The sequence below is a fragment of the Nymphalis io genome, chromosome 5, assembly GCF_905147045.1.
Source record: "Nymphalis io chromosome 5, ilAglIoxx1.1, whole genome shotgun sequence".
In the NCBI taxonomy this organism is placed as follows: Eukaryota; Metazoa; Arthropoda; class Insecta; order Lepidoptera; family Nymphalidae; genus Nymphalis; species Nymphalis io.
In genome coordinates, this window is record NC_065892.1 from 8,837,932 (window position 1) to 8,855,333 (window position 17,402).

The 17,402-nt window shown below is 34.2% G+C and overlaps 1 protein-coding gene across 1 annotated transcript in view; it reads left to right on the plus strand.

The window, feature by feature from the left end:
* LOC126768847 (uncharacterized) overlaps nt 1-17,402 on the plus strand; it is a 179,428-nt gene that overhangs the window by 160,444 nt on the left and 1,582 nt on the right. The window contains exons 13-20 of the mRNA XM_050487203.1: nt 6,565-6,677; nt 9,407-9,574; nt 10,701-10,889; nt 13,085-13,210; nt 14,463-14,546; nt 15,374-15,516; nt 16,154-16,384; nt 16,516-16,692. Coding sequence (XP_050343160.1) covers nt 6,565-6,677; nt 9,407-9,574; nt 10,701-10,889; nt 13,085-13,210; nt 14,463-14,546; nt 15,374-15,516; nt 16,154-16,384; nt 16,516-16,659 — 1,198 coding nt within the window. The 3' untranslated portion in view covers nt 16,660-16,692. The remainder of the gene's footprint in view (nt 1-6,564; nt 6,678-9,406; nt 9,575-10,700; nt 10,890-13,084; nt 13,211-14,462; nt 14,547-15,373; nt 15,517-16,153; nt 16,385-16,515; nt 16,693-17,402) is intronic.

The window sequence follows — 17,402 nt, forward strand, 5'->3', positions numbered from 1 at the left end:
TTAAAGTAAATGACAAAACAATTTTCCACAAAACTTTGTTCACATAAAGAGACCTCGAGTCTCATATTAGATTACGACCTCGAATATTATATGTGTTCTTTTATATAAAGTTTTTTAATTTAAACGATCAACTTATACAAAGATAACGGTCGATATGTGGGATGTATTTTTCTGAATGTCTAATTTATATATAAATAAACAAAGGCAAAATAGTTCAGTACCATTCCATTATACACTACACTTATCTGTTTGTCAAACGATATTTTTTTTCTTTGACGTTTAACCAGCTTTAATGTTATCAATTAAAAAAATGGTCGTACACTGGTTATTAAAAAAAAACATAAGAAGAAGAAGTTGTGTAGTTGTAGAAATCGAAATGTCATCAAATCTGCCAACGCATCTGCAAACCCTACGCTGTTGCAGGTGTCTATCAAAACAACGATTTTTTTTTCAAGATTCTAACCCTTATAATTTATTTTATATCAGTAGCTATATTGAATTAGGTGTTAACATTAATTGCGAAGTTACAAATATTTAGTACTAGATTAATATATCTATTATATTTAAAACTAAAGGACGTTTTTAGAAACAAACTAATAAGTAAAATTTGTTTATAAATAAATTATACGGCAGTAAGTGATCACGTATGCGTAATGGCATTTTAAAAGTTATTACATTTGTCTGGGATCCATGCTGCCATGCCCTGTGTCTATATGGCGCGCCCATAATGTAACATTGCTGTATGAAGCTTTACAGTTGGCTGGAATAAGTACTTTAAGTGATTGGTTGGTGCAGCCCAAGCCCAACCTAGACTGGTAACTTACCTGTCTGGGTAGGCTGGCATATTCTGTTTTACTAAACTAATCAGGCAGCAAAATCTCTCAGCGCACGATCTCATTTCTATGATTTTTCTAACTACAACGACCGGTAGTATTCTATTTTTTTGCGTTTGCATATTCTACAAGTTATTTTGCAAATTATGCTATAGTTCTATTGAATATAATATAATAATTAATACAAAGCGTTGTCAAAACTAGTACATAGTCAGAACCACGATCTTCGTTCGATTTCATTCGATAAAATGAAGATTTAAAAGTGGTTAGTTGCATATTAAAACCTACTTTTTTATTTATTTATTTGTAATCCTGCTGATTACAAATATTTTTTTACATTTACAGTAATATGTTGACAGTTAAAATTAAAATTTATTAAAATTATCATGGAGTAAAATAACTAAAGCCTTAGACTTTCGCTAGAGGCATTTTTTATGATTATTATACATACCAACTAGGTATATTGTATACATGCCACGCACACATAAGAATAGAAGCGACTAGGAGAGGTTTGCTGTCAAGACCTACGAGTCGGTCATACCCCCAAGTCGTGATAATAGATTTTTTGCAAAAATCATCATCTAATAATCAACGATGCGCCAGAATGTGGTGCAGTGAATGCCATTAACTTGAAAAAAATCACATCCAATGCGAAAAGACAGCAAACTGGAATGATTCAATTGATTGAAATCTTAAAATGAATAAAATTTTTCTCGATGGAGTTATGAATAATAAGCATTTCGAATGGTTCCCTGATCAAATAAAGGAACCCATATTAATCATTCCTGTAACAGCCACAGATTCTCATTGATAAATCATTAAAGTAGCGAGACTTATATGTAAATGCTGTTTTTTACGTTAGATAATTTAAATTATGCCCCATATTTAAAATAATATATTATGACGAGATATCAGTGTTAATTTGGATTTCAATAAATAATTAAACCATGATTTAGCCACTAGCTATGTAACACGATGAATTATTTTAACTTATCGTCTAGCAGCCATACAAAACATATAATAGGTGTAAGATGACCCTCAAATAACTTTGATTTGTACTTCGAAACCCTGCCTGTGTGATATAAGCTCGAAGTTGCATAAATTTTAATCTCGTTTTTTTCGATCGATGAATAAATTTAAATTCGAATAAGAAATCAGTTAGCAGTCGATTTATTCGATTCTTAGAATGTTAACTATATTTTGATTTTGAAGACCACGTAAATTTTAATCGAAAATATCATCATTTATTTGGGGTCGGTACGGAGCGTTAACTCAACAAAAAAGGGATTTGGCAGTCATTTACAGCTGGTTTCCTGACTTACCCGGGATATTATTTAGTTGTTGGGTTACAGCATACTACTAGTTGTTTGTTAGCTTACGTGCTTGATTAGATGTGCCCTTATTCAGGTCTTAAGACATTACGAATTAAGATGGTGATACCCTCAGCTGAATCCATACGGCTGAGTAAATTACTATCATACTGATTATAATTTTTTCCAAATCCATTTCCTTTATGGTAGAATAAAAATTACGTTCAATTGAATTATGCGTCAAAGTAACATGGTAATAATTCTTTATTAATATAAACAATAAATTTCGAAGCCAGTTCCCCCATGTGCATTCAAAATTACGTGTAGATAACTTCTTGTCGACCTAAATTGAACTAGATTGATTGTTATCCGTAACATAAAACGAGGCTGCCACATATAGCATCGATCATCGCAAACTTCAATGCAGTAGATGCAAAAAGAGAATAGGCAAATTCAGTAATAGTGCCCAAAATATAAATGATGATATATTTGATTTTGAAATCGACGCATTGTAATGGTATCCTATAAATAAGTTTTGTGTCACAGACTTCGTATCGTGAACTTACTCGTATATTCCTAGCGACGTCCCCAAATGTGCCAACTTTTTAAATCATAAATCAAGTCTTCTAATTACAATGCTTGTATATTGTAATTTCTAGAAAAATAGATGACATAAAAATTATTTAAAAATACATAAAAATAAGTAAAAACTACTGAAATCAAAAAGACCTGTATCATATTCAACCTCATGGTGGTGTAGTAATTCGTTTTTTCGCCAAAACGCGGCGCTCGTACGCTAGAAACCACACCAAAAAGGGCAATGCAAAATTTTGATTTAATTCGAATTTATCAAATCGAAACCCCTAAACTTTCATATATTTTAATTTAACATTACAAATCAATGCGACTACACGTTTTTGTGATTAGACAAAGGTTTTAAGATGCAAACGCACACTCTTTCTAATTAATTCATCTTTTAACTTTCCATGGACATAGCTGCGCGAAATATTGCAGTGAACTGTAATCCTATAAATTAATCGAGTAACAGATTTGCAATAAATAATTATGTCAAACACAAATAGGATTAAACGGTCAAGAAACGAAGTCGTTACAAATTATTTAAAGCTTTTTATACGGCTTCAAATCGCCTTCGTTAAATGTGATTAATATTTTACTTTGTTTTCCTTTTATAAATATTAAATTTGTTAATTGTTTTTAAGCTTAACACAGATTATGTATATTGTTTTACGTCATTTTTTTAGACTTTTGTACGTTGTTAAGCCATAAAATCGCCACTAAATTTATTTTATACAGATACAAAAATTCTTCAAACAAGCATCGAGAAATTCAATCCTCAAAATATATTCAAGACTCAGCTCGGAGTAAATAAATATAGACTTAGATAAATATGGTTTTCTACGGGGAGATAACGAGGCGCATACAATACATGAAGAAATGATGTCTTCATTGAATCGGAAAGAAGACTTCTAAATGAAATATTGACATGCAAAATAAAAATACTTTACTTAACTGTAACAACAGTAAAATTATAAGATATAAAAACACATTCCGTGTTATTTGTATAGTTAGGACTTTTATAGGACGACTGTGTTTGTACTGAAACGGGTTTTAAAGTTTTTATTCAATTCTTGTAGTTTTAATATTACGATTATTAAATTATAATTATTAATAAGGCTAGTTACACGGTTACCACATGTAGTAAAAATATTCTATGTGCTTTATCAACGTCATTCGACTAACCTTTTTTATGCATATCTTTGGTATAATACGAAAATTTGGTATAATAATAAAAAATTAGTACATTTTTGTATATTCATGTATATGTAGATACGAAAATATTTTAAGTAAAGTTATTCAACTTTTTTTAAAAAATAACTCAACTCAAAGTACAAAGTGGTATTATGTTTTCATTCTTTTACGCTAATCGCCATTACGTAATAACATTAATTTCTTCCAAACTTATTTCTCAAAAGGAGAGGATACCTTAGCCCAGCAATGGGGCATATTATATGGACGGTGTGTGTAATATTGTCTTGCAAGTTAAATTTGACACACTTTCCGATATTTTTTTTTTTTTTTATATCGCCGGGAGGACAAATGACTCTACTCCACCTGATGGTAAGTGGTAGTAGAGTCCAAACGCGACGACGGCCAGTACAGACGGGAAAAACGTTCTGCACTAGCCGCCTTCGCCTTGCCGGCCCGCAAGATGCCTCTTCACGCCTCGTTTGAAGGAACCCGGGTTGTAAGAGGAGGGGAATACGTGAGCTGGTAAGGAATTCCATTTTTTGGAAGTGCGACAAAGAAAGGAGTTGCCAAATTTCTTTGTTCGCGATGGAATTGATGTCACAGTTAGGCGGTGACATCGAGAACCAGCTCGCGTGGACTTAAGAAGGAAGGGGGAAGCAGGAATATAATATTCGAATGAAATGAAATTTTGCACACGCATATGTTTCTCGTGACAGTATATGATTAATTAAATGGCACCATTTTAAATCAAATATGGCGATCGACGTATTATGGCGATTTATCATTTTCATAATATAATAATTTAATGGACATTATTCACACACGGCCATCTGATCCCAAACTAAGCACAGCTTATACTATGGAAACCAGACAACTGATATACATATACTACTTTTCTTTTGTAAATACATACTTATTTAGATAATTGCACCCAGACTCAGGACATGTTCATGCACACAAATATCTGTCCTGGGTGGGAATCAAACCCGCAACCTTCGGCGTGAAAGGCAAGTATCTACCAACCACGTCAACCAGTCCGTCTAGATAGAGCTCTGCTAGCGATTTTATTTACAAAAAACTATGTACCGACAGTAATGTGTATTTTTATAATTTGAATTGTTTAAGCATATTTCACTATTCCAATATCAGATTTAATATGGTTCATAGCTTACATGTTGTTAACAAAATATATTGTCTACTATAAAATGTCATATTATATACCTTTTATTATGCATATTATATACTTTTTATTTGACATGTAAATACTTCCGAGAAAATATGATTTAAGTAATAATGTTTATTGATTTGCCCCCATTTATTAAAAATTTAAGTATTTTTTATTGAACCTCATTTTAGTTGTAAGTTTGTCGTTCCACTAATAAAAAATATATATTTTGTTTTATTTTTTTTATGTCGATTTCCATAGCACGATCGAATTACAAATCAATCAAATTTGTGATGTTCACATCGGATGCCTAATCAGCTTTAACAGTGTGTGTATAAATAGTAACGTCACAGACGCAACACATCACAGATTGAAATGCATTTTTAAATATGATATAATTTAACCACTTATCATGTTCATTTTGATGTTCTCTTCTTGCATCATAAGAAAAAATCAAATGTACCACGCGGTGTCAACGGTTATGGCGATGAGGTAAACTTTCCCTGTAGGTGTAAATAACCCTTCTATGTAACCTGACATATGTCCCTTGTACTAAAACATGTAAATACTTAATCTATAAAAATTAACTATTATATAATAAACTTTCATCGTTTCAATTAGTTTATGTCCTGCTTATTTTTATTTGCTTAAATTTTGTATGAGCATTTACATATTGTATGAGCTAATTTGCTAAGCAAAATCCTGTATTATGATTGAAAAGCACGCTTAGAACTTCACAATATTAATGCTTGTCACTGTCTATTGTTCTAAGATAGAATTAAGATAAATTGGGCTTAACTCTCGTCTTAATGCGCTATACATAATATTTAATCCACTAACAATAAACTTAAACAGAAAATTCAGCCTACTTTAGATAAAAAATATATTTATAAATATATAAGTCATATAAGGTTTGTATATTAATAACTGATATTTGTAATAAAACGATATCAAAGCTACAAGCGTTCTCCGGCGAAGTGGTAATGGTTTACCTACCGTTCTCCATGCTCTTGACCTTGGTCGTGATAGATCAATATATTATATGGCGTAAATTACCCTTGTGTGACAGTTTGAAAAGTACCAACAGAATGATAAATACCCCACTCACACATCGCTCTGATATTCATTGACTATTGAAACCTTGTATCTACAAAATGTTTATTGAAATGAACAAATAATTTTAAAATTGACATTAAAAATACATGGTATAATTAATATGTATTGATTTTGGACAAGGAATTAAATTATACATTTAGTTTCTGTCTTTGACTGATATTAAGAACGCTTACATCAACTTTGTTAGTTTATACTTTATTAAATATAATCCATGGAACAAATGGATTTTTCATATTTATAAGGATTCCATGGAAATTAAGGCCAATATTTGTTAGTGCCGATTTGTGACATATAACGGAAATTTATTTCCTTTGTTTAAAATTTATTAATGCGTAACGCTTAAAATATACAACTATAAATTCTTGTTTAGGAGGAACGGTGCATCGCGTGATATGCGCTCAGGTGATACAGACGCGCATAATTTCCAAGAGTATACCTACAAGAAAATCACGCCCTGCGATGTATGCTCTCAGGTACTTAGAGGTAAGTTTAATATTTTTTTTAACCACCACATTCAAGTATAATTTTAAACTGTATTTACATTTCAATTCAAAGATAAAACTACAATATTTTATTAGCAAAAAAACATATAACATACTTCAAAGCTCAATTTTTCTGAAAGGAAAATTTACCCATAGATAACCCATTTATTAAGAAAGTTCATAGAAAATGACACATCACGCTACGACCAACGTGGTGTAATAGTAATGTTCAGCGCGGGTGGCGGTATAGCCACGTAACAAGCTTACATATGGGTTTTAACCATTTGTTTTTTGGAAGGTGGGTACCAGTACTCACATATCAGCTATACTATCGGCAATAGCAAAACTTTCTTATCGTTAGTTTAATTAGTATCTGATAATACTAGATTGATTGATTGTGATTTAACTGGTGGTAGGGCTTTGTGCAAGCTCGTTTGGGTAGGTACCACCCACTCTTCAGATATTCTACCGCAAAACAACAGTACTTGATATTGTTGTGTTCCGATTTGAAGGGTGAGTGAGCCAGTGTAATTACAGGCACAAGACTAAAATCTTAGTTCCCAAGGTTGGTGGCGCATTGGATATGTAAGCGATGGTTGACATTTCTTACAATGCCATTGTCTAAGGGCGTTGGTGACCACTTACCATCAGGTGGCCCATATGCTCGTCCGCCTTTCTATTCTATAAAAAAAAAAACTGAATAATTCGCAAATCTTATTGTTACTAGTATTATAACAAATACAAGATTTATGAAAAAAATGGTTAAAATCTTACATTCAGGGAAATTTATAAAACTTTTTCTGTAAAAAAAATATATGTCGATCCTCATTAATTAGACACCTCTAATTAATTAGACAATAATTTCGTGTCAAATTTCGTTTTACGCGTCTGTTACTGCCTGGCACATTGTAATGGTAAACAAAATTACATAGTTATAAACAGACCATTACTGTACCGTCCGTGCATGGTACCAAATTAATTAGTTTTTAAATTTTATATTATGAAATATATTTCATGTAAAAATGAGTGCGTATATTTTTTTTATTAAAAATGTTATAAGCATCTGAAATTATTTTACTGCATACTTTATATTTATACTGCATTCTTAAAAAACAAAATAAAATAAAAAAACAACAACTTCGTCCACTTTCAATCGCGGTTTCGATCAATTAGAGGTTGGCCTCCAATTAATTAGTCTCTATTCTCTCTAACGAGAGGTCAGAGGCTAGTGGTATTATAATTAAGTCAACGCTAAATTGTGTGACTTTTAAAACTGACAAATAAATAGTTATAGACACGTATAATTATATTAAAAAACGAATTCAAGTTAAAAAAAAACCTGCAGTGTTATTTGATAAGAACTCGATTCGATTCTCGAAATATGCGATTTTGACACGTGCCTTACTTAAAAGTTTTAATTATTATATACATACTTGACCTCGTGTGATTTATCAGATTTTGGTGGTTATATTGTCCAATACGAGAACGGCTTGTGCAGATATTACATGTTTAATCGTATAGATTACTGTAACGTTTCACTCTCTTCTCTTCCTCACTACAAGTCTATCAAACTTTGTCATAGTTCGCTTAGTTAATTTTTATATAATTTCATAAGTTGTCTTAATCAGACAATCAACAAATATAGTCAACCAATCACAATGTAGGACATGGAAATCTTAAAATAATTTTCATTCACTAAGATGAGACTCTCTTTCAAAACTGAGATTAAAACGAAGACTGTAGAAGTTACTGCGGCATAACTTAAAGTTTAAAGCATCTTTTAATTTATACGTACAATAAAACTATACTAGGCTTGTACGTATCTGTTCATAAAATATTCTTAGATAAACTTTTTGGTGTGGAAACTTTTCGAACGAGAAACAATTTGGCTGTTTGTAATTGTTTAGCAAGGGCAATATTTGTTAGATCGTAATGAAGGTCATAGGTATATAGATGATTTAAAATGTATTCGAAATATAAAGAAATAACTGTTTTTAACTTTGTATTGATATTATATAATATTTGCGCCGTACTCATACTTAACTTGGTGGTAAGACTGAAGACAATATGCAAGTTCGTCTGGGTAGATACCATCCGCTCATCACATATTCTACCGCCAAACAGCAATATTTTATTATATATATATAATATATATATATATAAATATTTTATTATATATATTAGTGTATATAGTATTGTTGTGAATGGTTAGTGAACCAGTGCCTTGACTGGCCCGTTTCTTTCCCATTAAAAATTGCTTATGTAAAATGTTACTTATAAAGAAGACATTAAGTTACAAAAAAATAAACTACAGGCACAAGAGACATATTAGTTACTATGTGATTAATATTTTTACAGGGCAATGTCTATGGCAACTTAACATCAGGTGGTCTATTTGCAAGTCTGCCTACCTATTTAATAATAAAAATAAAAAATACTCGTATTAGTTAATGAAACGTCTCGTCAGTGGAAGATTTTCAAAAAAGGCTTCAGTTTCTAAAAGTTAGTTTATTTACTAAAACAATGTTTTAATAGAAAAAAATATTTCTTTATCATTTCTCTCTATCATACCTATATATCATATTAGCAGAATATTTTGCGTTCAACTAGATACAAAACAGAAAAAAAACATATTTATCTAAAATAAAAATAATGCCTTAGTAAGATAAGTAACCTGTAGTGTGTATCGTTACGATAAATGATTATTCTAGAAATTATTCCTTGTCCCAGGGCACACTCGTCAAGGACTTCGATGCAGGATTTGTAAGATGAATGTGCATACTGATTGTATGCCACAAGTGGGTAAATGTCAAACGAAATCTCGACTTCTACGCAGACAAAAGAGCACCTCTGAAATTGAGGCGCATAGAATCCAAGATGCAGCATTTGACGAAGAAAGTAAGTACGGTTCTAACAATTTTATGAGTACAAATTTAACACTCAAAGATACTGTTATAATTATACTTCAAAAGATACCCGATATTGAGATAACCGTTGCTCAAATTTACAGTTAACTGTCACAATGTATGTCACATTAAGATTTTTTAAGTTATCAAAAAAAACAACGGATGACTAACTAAAATAAAAGATGTGACTAATATTTTGAAATACAAATAATATATATATATACAGTAAAGTAAGTAAAGAAAGTATTATTCGACATATCTTACACTTAACTTATATATATATATATATATATATATATATATATATATATATATAAAGTTATATAATATATATATATATATATATATATATATATATATATATAAGTTATATAATATATATATATATATATATATATATATATATATATATATATATATATATATATATATATATATATATATATATAAGTTATATAATAAATATATATATATATATATATATATATTATACTTTTCTGAAAGTATTATTCGACATATCTTACACTTAACATATCGAGGATGGTAAGTTTGATTAATTAACAATACGTAAATAAATAGGCCTATGGCAAAAATAAATCCAGGAAAAATAATCATTTTTAATAATAATTTAAAGATTCCTTGCTATTAATATGATGCAGCTTCACCAACGCTTAAGACAGCAGATTTAAATAAGTTATGAATAATCACTGCTATGGAGCTTGCGTACTTAAATATTCACACACAAACAATTTTAATACACACACGGATCACGATCGGACACTAACTTCACATTGTCCAGGGGTGGAGGACGGCTGGCTGCCAGGGCAGAGACTTACCAAGATCTCTTTCAAGAGATCGGTCGAGTTTGATGATGATTTCGATAGCTACTATGATGAGGGTACAGTATTTTGCGGAATGACCCCTATCATGTTTCTTAGTCCTGCATTTGTTAACTAATCATATTGAAATATACTGTCATTTTAGACAAAGAACAGGTATCATTACAGAAATTCACTACTAACTAATGACCGTAAGCAACGACTGTATCTAAGAACGCGTACGTCCTAAACACTCATACTATACATGGCGTCTGAATTAACCTTTCGCTCGATGCTCAGAGGAGGAAGTGGATCAGACCTATCAAGTTCTGAAGCGGGCCAACGAAATAGCGAAGCCGGGCGGCGGCGCGGGCGGCGGGGGTCCCATAGTGCGGGTCTCGGCGCCGGAAGAGCCGCCGCCCGCGCGCTCCCCGGCGCGCCCGAGTGCTGGCCTGGCTGTAGCACCGCAGCCCGTCTCCTCCAGCTCAGGTCTGGTGCCGCACCCGGACTCGCTCGCTTCTCGGCTCGATGCGCGCTCGCCGCCGACTGTCCGCGTCGATCGGCTCCGAAGACGACGCGCGATGGTCGCGCGGCGGCTTCGCTCACTCAGATCACTCGTTTTCAGTAGTATCGATTTGTTTGCACGTATTTCTAAGTCGCGGGCGCAGGGCGGGGGCGGGGTGTGGTCGGTACTGAGCGGTGCTTGTCAATAGGCGCGGCGCCGCGGACCGAGAGCGGAGTGCGGCGGCGTCTCTTCGCCGGCGTCAAGAGTTTGTCCATGTGGGGATCCAAGTCGCGCCGCGGCTCGCCGCAGCACCGATCTGTTTCTCTGCCGGAAAGTACGCGCCCACGGCTGCCGTAGCGCATCGCTCTCTGTCTCACCGCAATCGAGCTTTATTTGTCCCGTCTTCTTATTGGGCTACGAGGCCTCGTTTCGTTTTGTGGTTTTATTTTGTATTATTTTTTTTTCTATGTCGCAATAGCGGTGTTAGTAATGAATAGGGTAAATAGATAAAGCTCAATGAACACGCTATAGTTGCTTACTCCCGTCCTCCCACTGGATGTGTCATGGATAGAGTTTTAACTCAACATCATTTCCATTTCTATCTTTTTTTTATGTTACATTTAATTTTTTTATTTTTTATTTATTTATATATTTTTGTTCGCCCGTTATATTTGCAGAATTCGAAGAAACAACGACCCGCCCTTTCGGACAGCCTTTATGTTTCATAAATGAAAATGGCGATCCCCCGCCTTCAATTCTCAAGCCCCAAGCCAGCGTACGCAAGAAAAAATGATGTTAAATACTTGCTACCAGGATAAGAGAAGCTTTATTAAATATCGTCTAAATAAAAGCACTGACTTAGTGCGGTTACTGACCCGCTCGTGTGAATCGCACGCGAAACATTTGTTACCCCCGAAACGCCCCGCGTTCTGTGATATGTATATTGTTACTGTTACAATAAAAGTCAGATTTAAACGGCTTTATTTTTTCGGTCCTTCTACAAGTGTGCACTATAAATTTTGATACCGCCTTCAACCCTTTTACCGTAAGTGGTGCATGGCTTGACGCGTGTCGTGCTGATGATCGCATGCGTTTGTCTTTCTGCGATTATCTTTAAATCACAAATCAACTATTGTTTTTACATGCACAAGAACGCAAATAAAATGTAAATAACTATAACCATTCTCTGCGGTTTTGAACGAAACTCACTTTTTTAATTCACCAACACATTAAAGAAACAAAACATTCAAAGAAGATCGTTACAAACTGTCACAATGAACGACGCGTATTTCTCTTCTAATTTTTCGCTTTTTCATTTTCTTTATTGAGTTTACAGGGCGACACCGAATTAAGGAATTAGTATGTAAATATTATAGTCCAGATATTATTTATTTTGTTCACACAGGTTCGATGAGGAACTCCAAGAGTGCCCAAATGTTGAGGCAGGCAGACCGCACCAGTCCCTTACCTGGTACCAGAATAATTTGTACATAAGCGAATCCTTGTAGACCACTTGTGTGTTAAGAGATTCGTTGCATTTTCTTTGATTCATTCGTTTGATGACACCTCTTTATTTATGAAACCAATCTGCTGGTGACGAGCAATTGAGGGTTTATTTATTTAATTTATTAAATAATATTTATTGATATATCATAAAAGTATCATTTGGATGTGATCGATAAATATCGTAGTTGTCAGTAGGTTTCGTCACGTAAACTCCATTCGAACTCCGTTTGTGCATCTTGATTCATGTTACCTTACTTTTTCTGATATTTCTTAAATTTTTCGTTGCAATGCTTATGCACTAAATATGTTTATTGTATTTTTAATTATGTGTGAATAATAAGCTAGTATTTAAGATAAAAACGAGACCTTTACAAGACATGATAAATTAAAGAATCTTGTCTTGAAAAGGTTGTGTTACCGTATAATATAATTAAATGATATTGCTAATTTCAAATGGCTTACTGTTATTAAAACTAAAATAAATCAAATTCAATCGATTTGCTTAAAAACAAAAGTATTTAGTCTAGCTTTTATCAATGAATTACCAAAATTGAGATAACTTTCACTAGATCTAATAGTATTTCATATCATTTACATAAAACGAAAGCCAGATATGGAGTGTTTGTTGGCATAGCGGTAAGTTTCCGATGCTCATAATGCATGACTGTTATAGCGCCGCACTCACCGAGACGCCAAAAGTTGAACCTTAGGATGAAGAGCCTGTCGCTGGATTCGCCGGAATGCGGAGAGCTCAGGCGTCGCCCTCGGGACCAGCCCTCGCAGAGTAGCAGAGTATTATGTACGACAATCGCTAATTATTGCACTTGGGCCCAAAAAACCAATAATCCAAATCTTTTTGCCAGCTTACCTAAACTTGCAAAAGAGCATTCTAAAATTACATTATATGAAATCTTTGGAATTATTTTATAAATAAACTATGTAAGCCAGAGACGACTTTGCGATATAAAAACAATATTATAATTCAATTTCTTAACTAGTATAATTACTTTATACAAGCTTCAATTACATTTCAGCTTAACAATAATACAAAAATTAAACATCTTAGTAGTAACAGTAACAGTAGTAAAAAAAGAAAAAAAAAAAAAAAAGCCGAGATGGCCTAGTGGTAAGAACGCGTGAATCTTAACCGATGATCGTGGGTTCAAACCTGGGCAAGCACCACTGAATTTTCATGTGCTTAATTTGTGTTTATAATTCATCTCGTGCTTAACGGTGAAGGAAAACACCGTGAGGAAACCTGCATGTGTCTAATTTCATTGAAATTCTGCCACATGTGTATTCTACCAACCCGCATTAGAGCAGCGTGGTGGAATAAGCTCCAAACCTTCTCCTCAAAAGGGAGAGGAGGCCTTAGCTCAGCAGTGGGACATTAACAGGCATCTTAGTATAAATTTATGTAATTAACCTAACGAGATGAAATTTATTGCTCATGTAACATGCTTAACATGAGCTACTCGAGGCGATTGTTTAGTGCAACACGGTGTTGGCATCGTTTCAGATATTTTCAAACGCCATCTGTTTGAAAATAAAAAGAGTTGCATATTTTGTCTGCAAAATAGGCATGTGTTACATAAAGGCTTTACGAACTATAAAATAATCTGCTCCAAAGACGGCTGGTAATTTTACTTACATCTGATTAATTATTGGATTTTTTGGACTCAACCGAAACGAATGTGTTGTCGATAAAGCGATGTCTTGTGTCCACGATCAGTGTTAACTTTATACCTCTCTTATCTCCTTGGCTTAGCTTATGTCTGTCTTAGCGAATATCCGCCGCCTACACTCTACTGAATTTTCCTGATGATGTGCTTTCTACGTCGTATAATGGTAACCGAAAGTCTTGCGATCGGTTTTTTTTTCAATTAAGTTAATATTTATATATATTTTTGTTTTATTACTACAAGAGAATACCCAGAATATTTATATTGGTCCTGCCTCACGTCAAACAAAAGATGTATGTACTATCTATCTAAATCACTATTTTTTTTTGTTTTTGCATGTTATTAACTTGCATTTATTTTGTTTTTTAGGTGACTACAGAACGCATTGCATGAAATATGGCTCTAATAGAATAAGTAATCCCATGTTCCATCACTATGCCCATACTCAGTCATGTACGTTGTTCACATTTATATAAGATTGACATTAAACGTAGTACAACTGTGAACAATTATAATTTATTAACTAAACTGACAGTTGTATTCCGTTAAATGTAAAATTTGCAATCGCTTTACAAGGCTTACAATAATGTAATTCCTTCACCGTGCAATATGTTGTATAACTATGCATAAGTTTCAATAAATAGCATTGGAATATTCGTCAAGGATAACATCATTCATTAATTTATACTGTACATAAATGTTTGCCTTTGCGGCTCTAAGAGATAAGTTGTTTATATTATATTGTTATTACAACGTGAGCTGTTGCATGCTTACCAGCCACTATGTGGATAGTTACGATTTTGTTTTCTCAATTATAAACATTGATGGTAATTTTTGGTTTCTATGTCTTTCAAAATTTTAATAGAAAGATTTTTCCGATTCATGTAATTTAGGTAATCGAAAGCTGATGTACTACGCTAATGTAACATTAACTTTTACTTGAAATATATTTTCTAGTTCAGTTTTTCAGAAAACAATTTAAAATAATGAAACGAAAAAAAAAGAATCAATTCTTTCTTTTTTCATGTAAGTACTATAAAATTGAACGAGGGTTCTGATAAAAGCGGTCTTATGTTTTATGCAATCAACTTTAAGGGAATTTTTAGCAAGCCTAGTCCTTTGCATGTTTGCTGAATTAATCAGAAATAATTTATACAAACAAGGATTTTTTGACAAACTGATTACCGGCACTAAATTTTTCTAACTTTTAAGTTCATTAAACAACTGATATGCTTTAAAACAACACTACTTAACAATAACCTTACAATAATGGTATACAGCGCCGTCCTCTCCGGTACATAGCCGACGACTTCTAAGTGCTAGAGGAGGCCGCATGAGCAGCGTGGAACTGCCCGACGAACCTGATAAGAGTCTGTCATCAAACAGCGCTAGCCCATGTCCGTCGCCTGTCAAGCAGCATAGTGTTAGTAGTCTATATATTGTTATTAATAATTTACTCAAAAAATAATAACAATGTCATAATAATGTTCTCCGGACCGATTTTGGCCACTGCGGCCAATCTCAAGAGAGATTAGCCAACTGCGCAGGAAATATTCATATATAGTGCACAAGTGTGTGCGCAACAACAGGTGCACTCTCAATTCCCTAACTCTCATAACTCGATGGGACAGCAATCCGACATGATCGGTAAGAGTTCTGGCGGAGGAGCAACTGCTTTACGTGCTTTACTCAGAAAATATAACAAATACCAAAACAAACATTACTTAATACCTAGCTCCACAGTATTTAAATTGTATTTATTATTCATTTTATCCTCAGCGGTGAATGAAAACAGCGTAAGGAAATATTCACGTGACGTATGAAATTCTGAATTCTTATATGCTTATCCAATGCTGAAATGCCGTAATACTTTGTTGTTAACTTTAGTTTACATAGTGGAATAAACTCCATATCTTCCCAAGAGTCCCCTTTGATTACGTGCGATATACCCGCCTTCTACCTGCGGGCTGTTACTAAATATACATATATAAATATTAGCTCTTACACTAGCATGAAAACACTTTCATACGCGTAAATTGCTGTTATAATCTTTATTCCAGAAGCACCAACGGCTATTGCCTACGAACTTGTACGTGATTCTCTACAACTTTAAGTCACGTCACGCTGATGAATTGGACTTGAAGGCGGGTTACAAGGTCACCGTCATCGATACGACTGACCCCGACTGGTGGAAGGGCAAGTGTCTCGGAAAGATCGGCTATTTCCCATCAAAGTATTGCATGAGACTGCAAGCTGGAGAGAGACCTTTGCAAGTTACCCACAATCTTCAGGTACTGAATTATAATAAAGTCTACAAAAAAATATCTTTTGGAATCCATTTCCCGTAGATTTTCTTAAGCTAGCCATAAAAGTATTTTCAAAATGTTTATTGTCGTTTGAATTATTAATCCTAATTTTTCAGGTGTCTGACGGTGATAACGGGCTTATGCTGCTACGCGATCAGATAGTCGTCCAAGTAGGCGATGAAGTCGACGGCATGGTGATGATCCGAAACGGTGAAAACCGAACAGGCGTGTGTCCGGTTAAGTTCTTACAGGAAGTGTGACGCTTTAAGCTACCACACTTCAATGTCATGAAGGTTAGAAAAATATATATTACATGAAGTGTTATATGTATATAATAAATATACTGTTGAATTATCGGCGAACCATGAAACGTACCTACTTATATTTATAATATCATATATTATTCAAGACCTCGGTCAATGACCGAGGAGGACCGATATACGTCGAGGGGAAACTTCTCGAAGTTGTTAGTGAATATACCTACCTAGGACAGATAATACAAGTCGGTAGAAAGAACTTCGAGAAGGAAGCCGATCGAAGAATTCGCTTGGGATGGGCAGCATTTGGCAACCTTCGTCAAGTCCTCCAGTCGTCTATACCGCAATGTTTGAAGAAGAAAGTCTTCAACCAATGCGTCTTACCTGCCATGACATACGGTGCCGAAACGTGGACACTAACTGCGGGACCAGGCCACAAATTCAAAGTCGCTCAGCGTGCTATGGAGCGAGCTATGCTCGGAGTATCTTTGAAGGATAAGATCAGAAATGAGATTATCCGGAAAAGAACCGGAGTCACCGACATAGCTTGCAAAATTAGCAGGCTGAAGTGGCAGTGGGCTGGTCACGTATGTTGTAGGACCGATGGCCGTTGCAGCAGACGAGTCCTAGAGTGGAGACCGCGAATCGGCAAGCGCAGCGTAGGGCGCCCTCCAGCCAGGTGGACCGACGACCTTAAGAAGGTGGCGGGCATCAACTGACAACGATTGGCTGTTGATGATTGATTG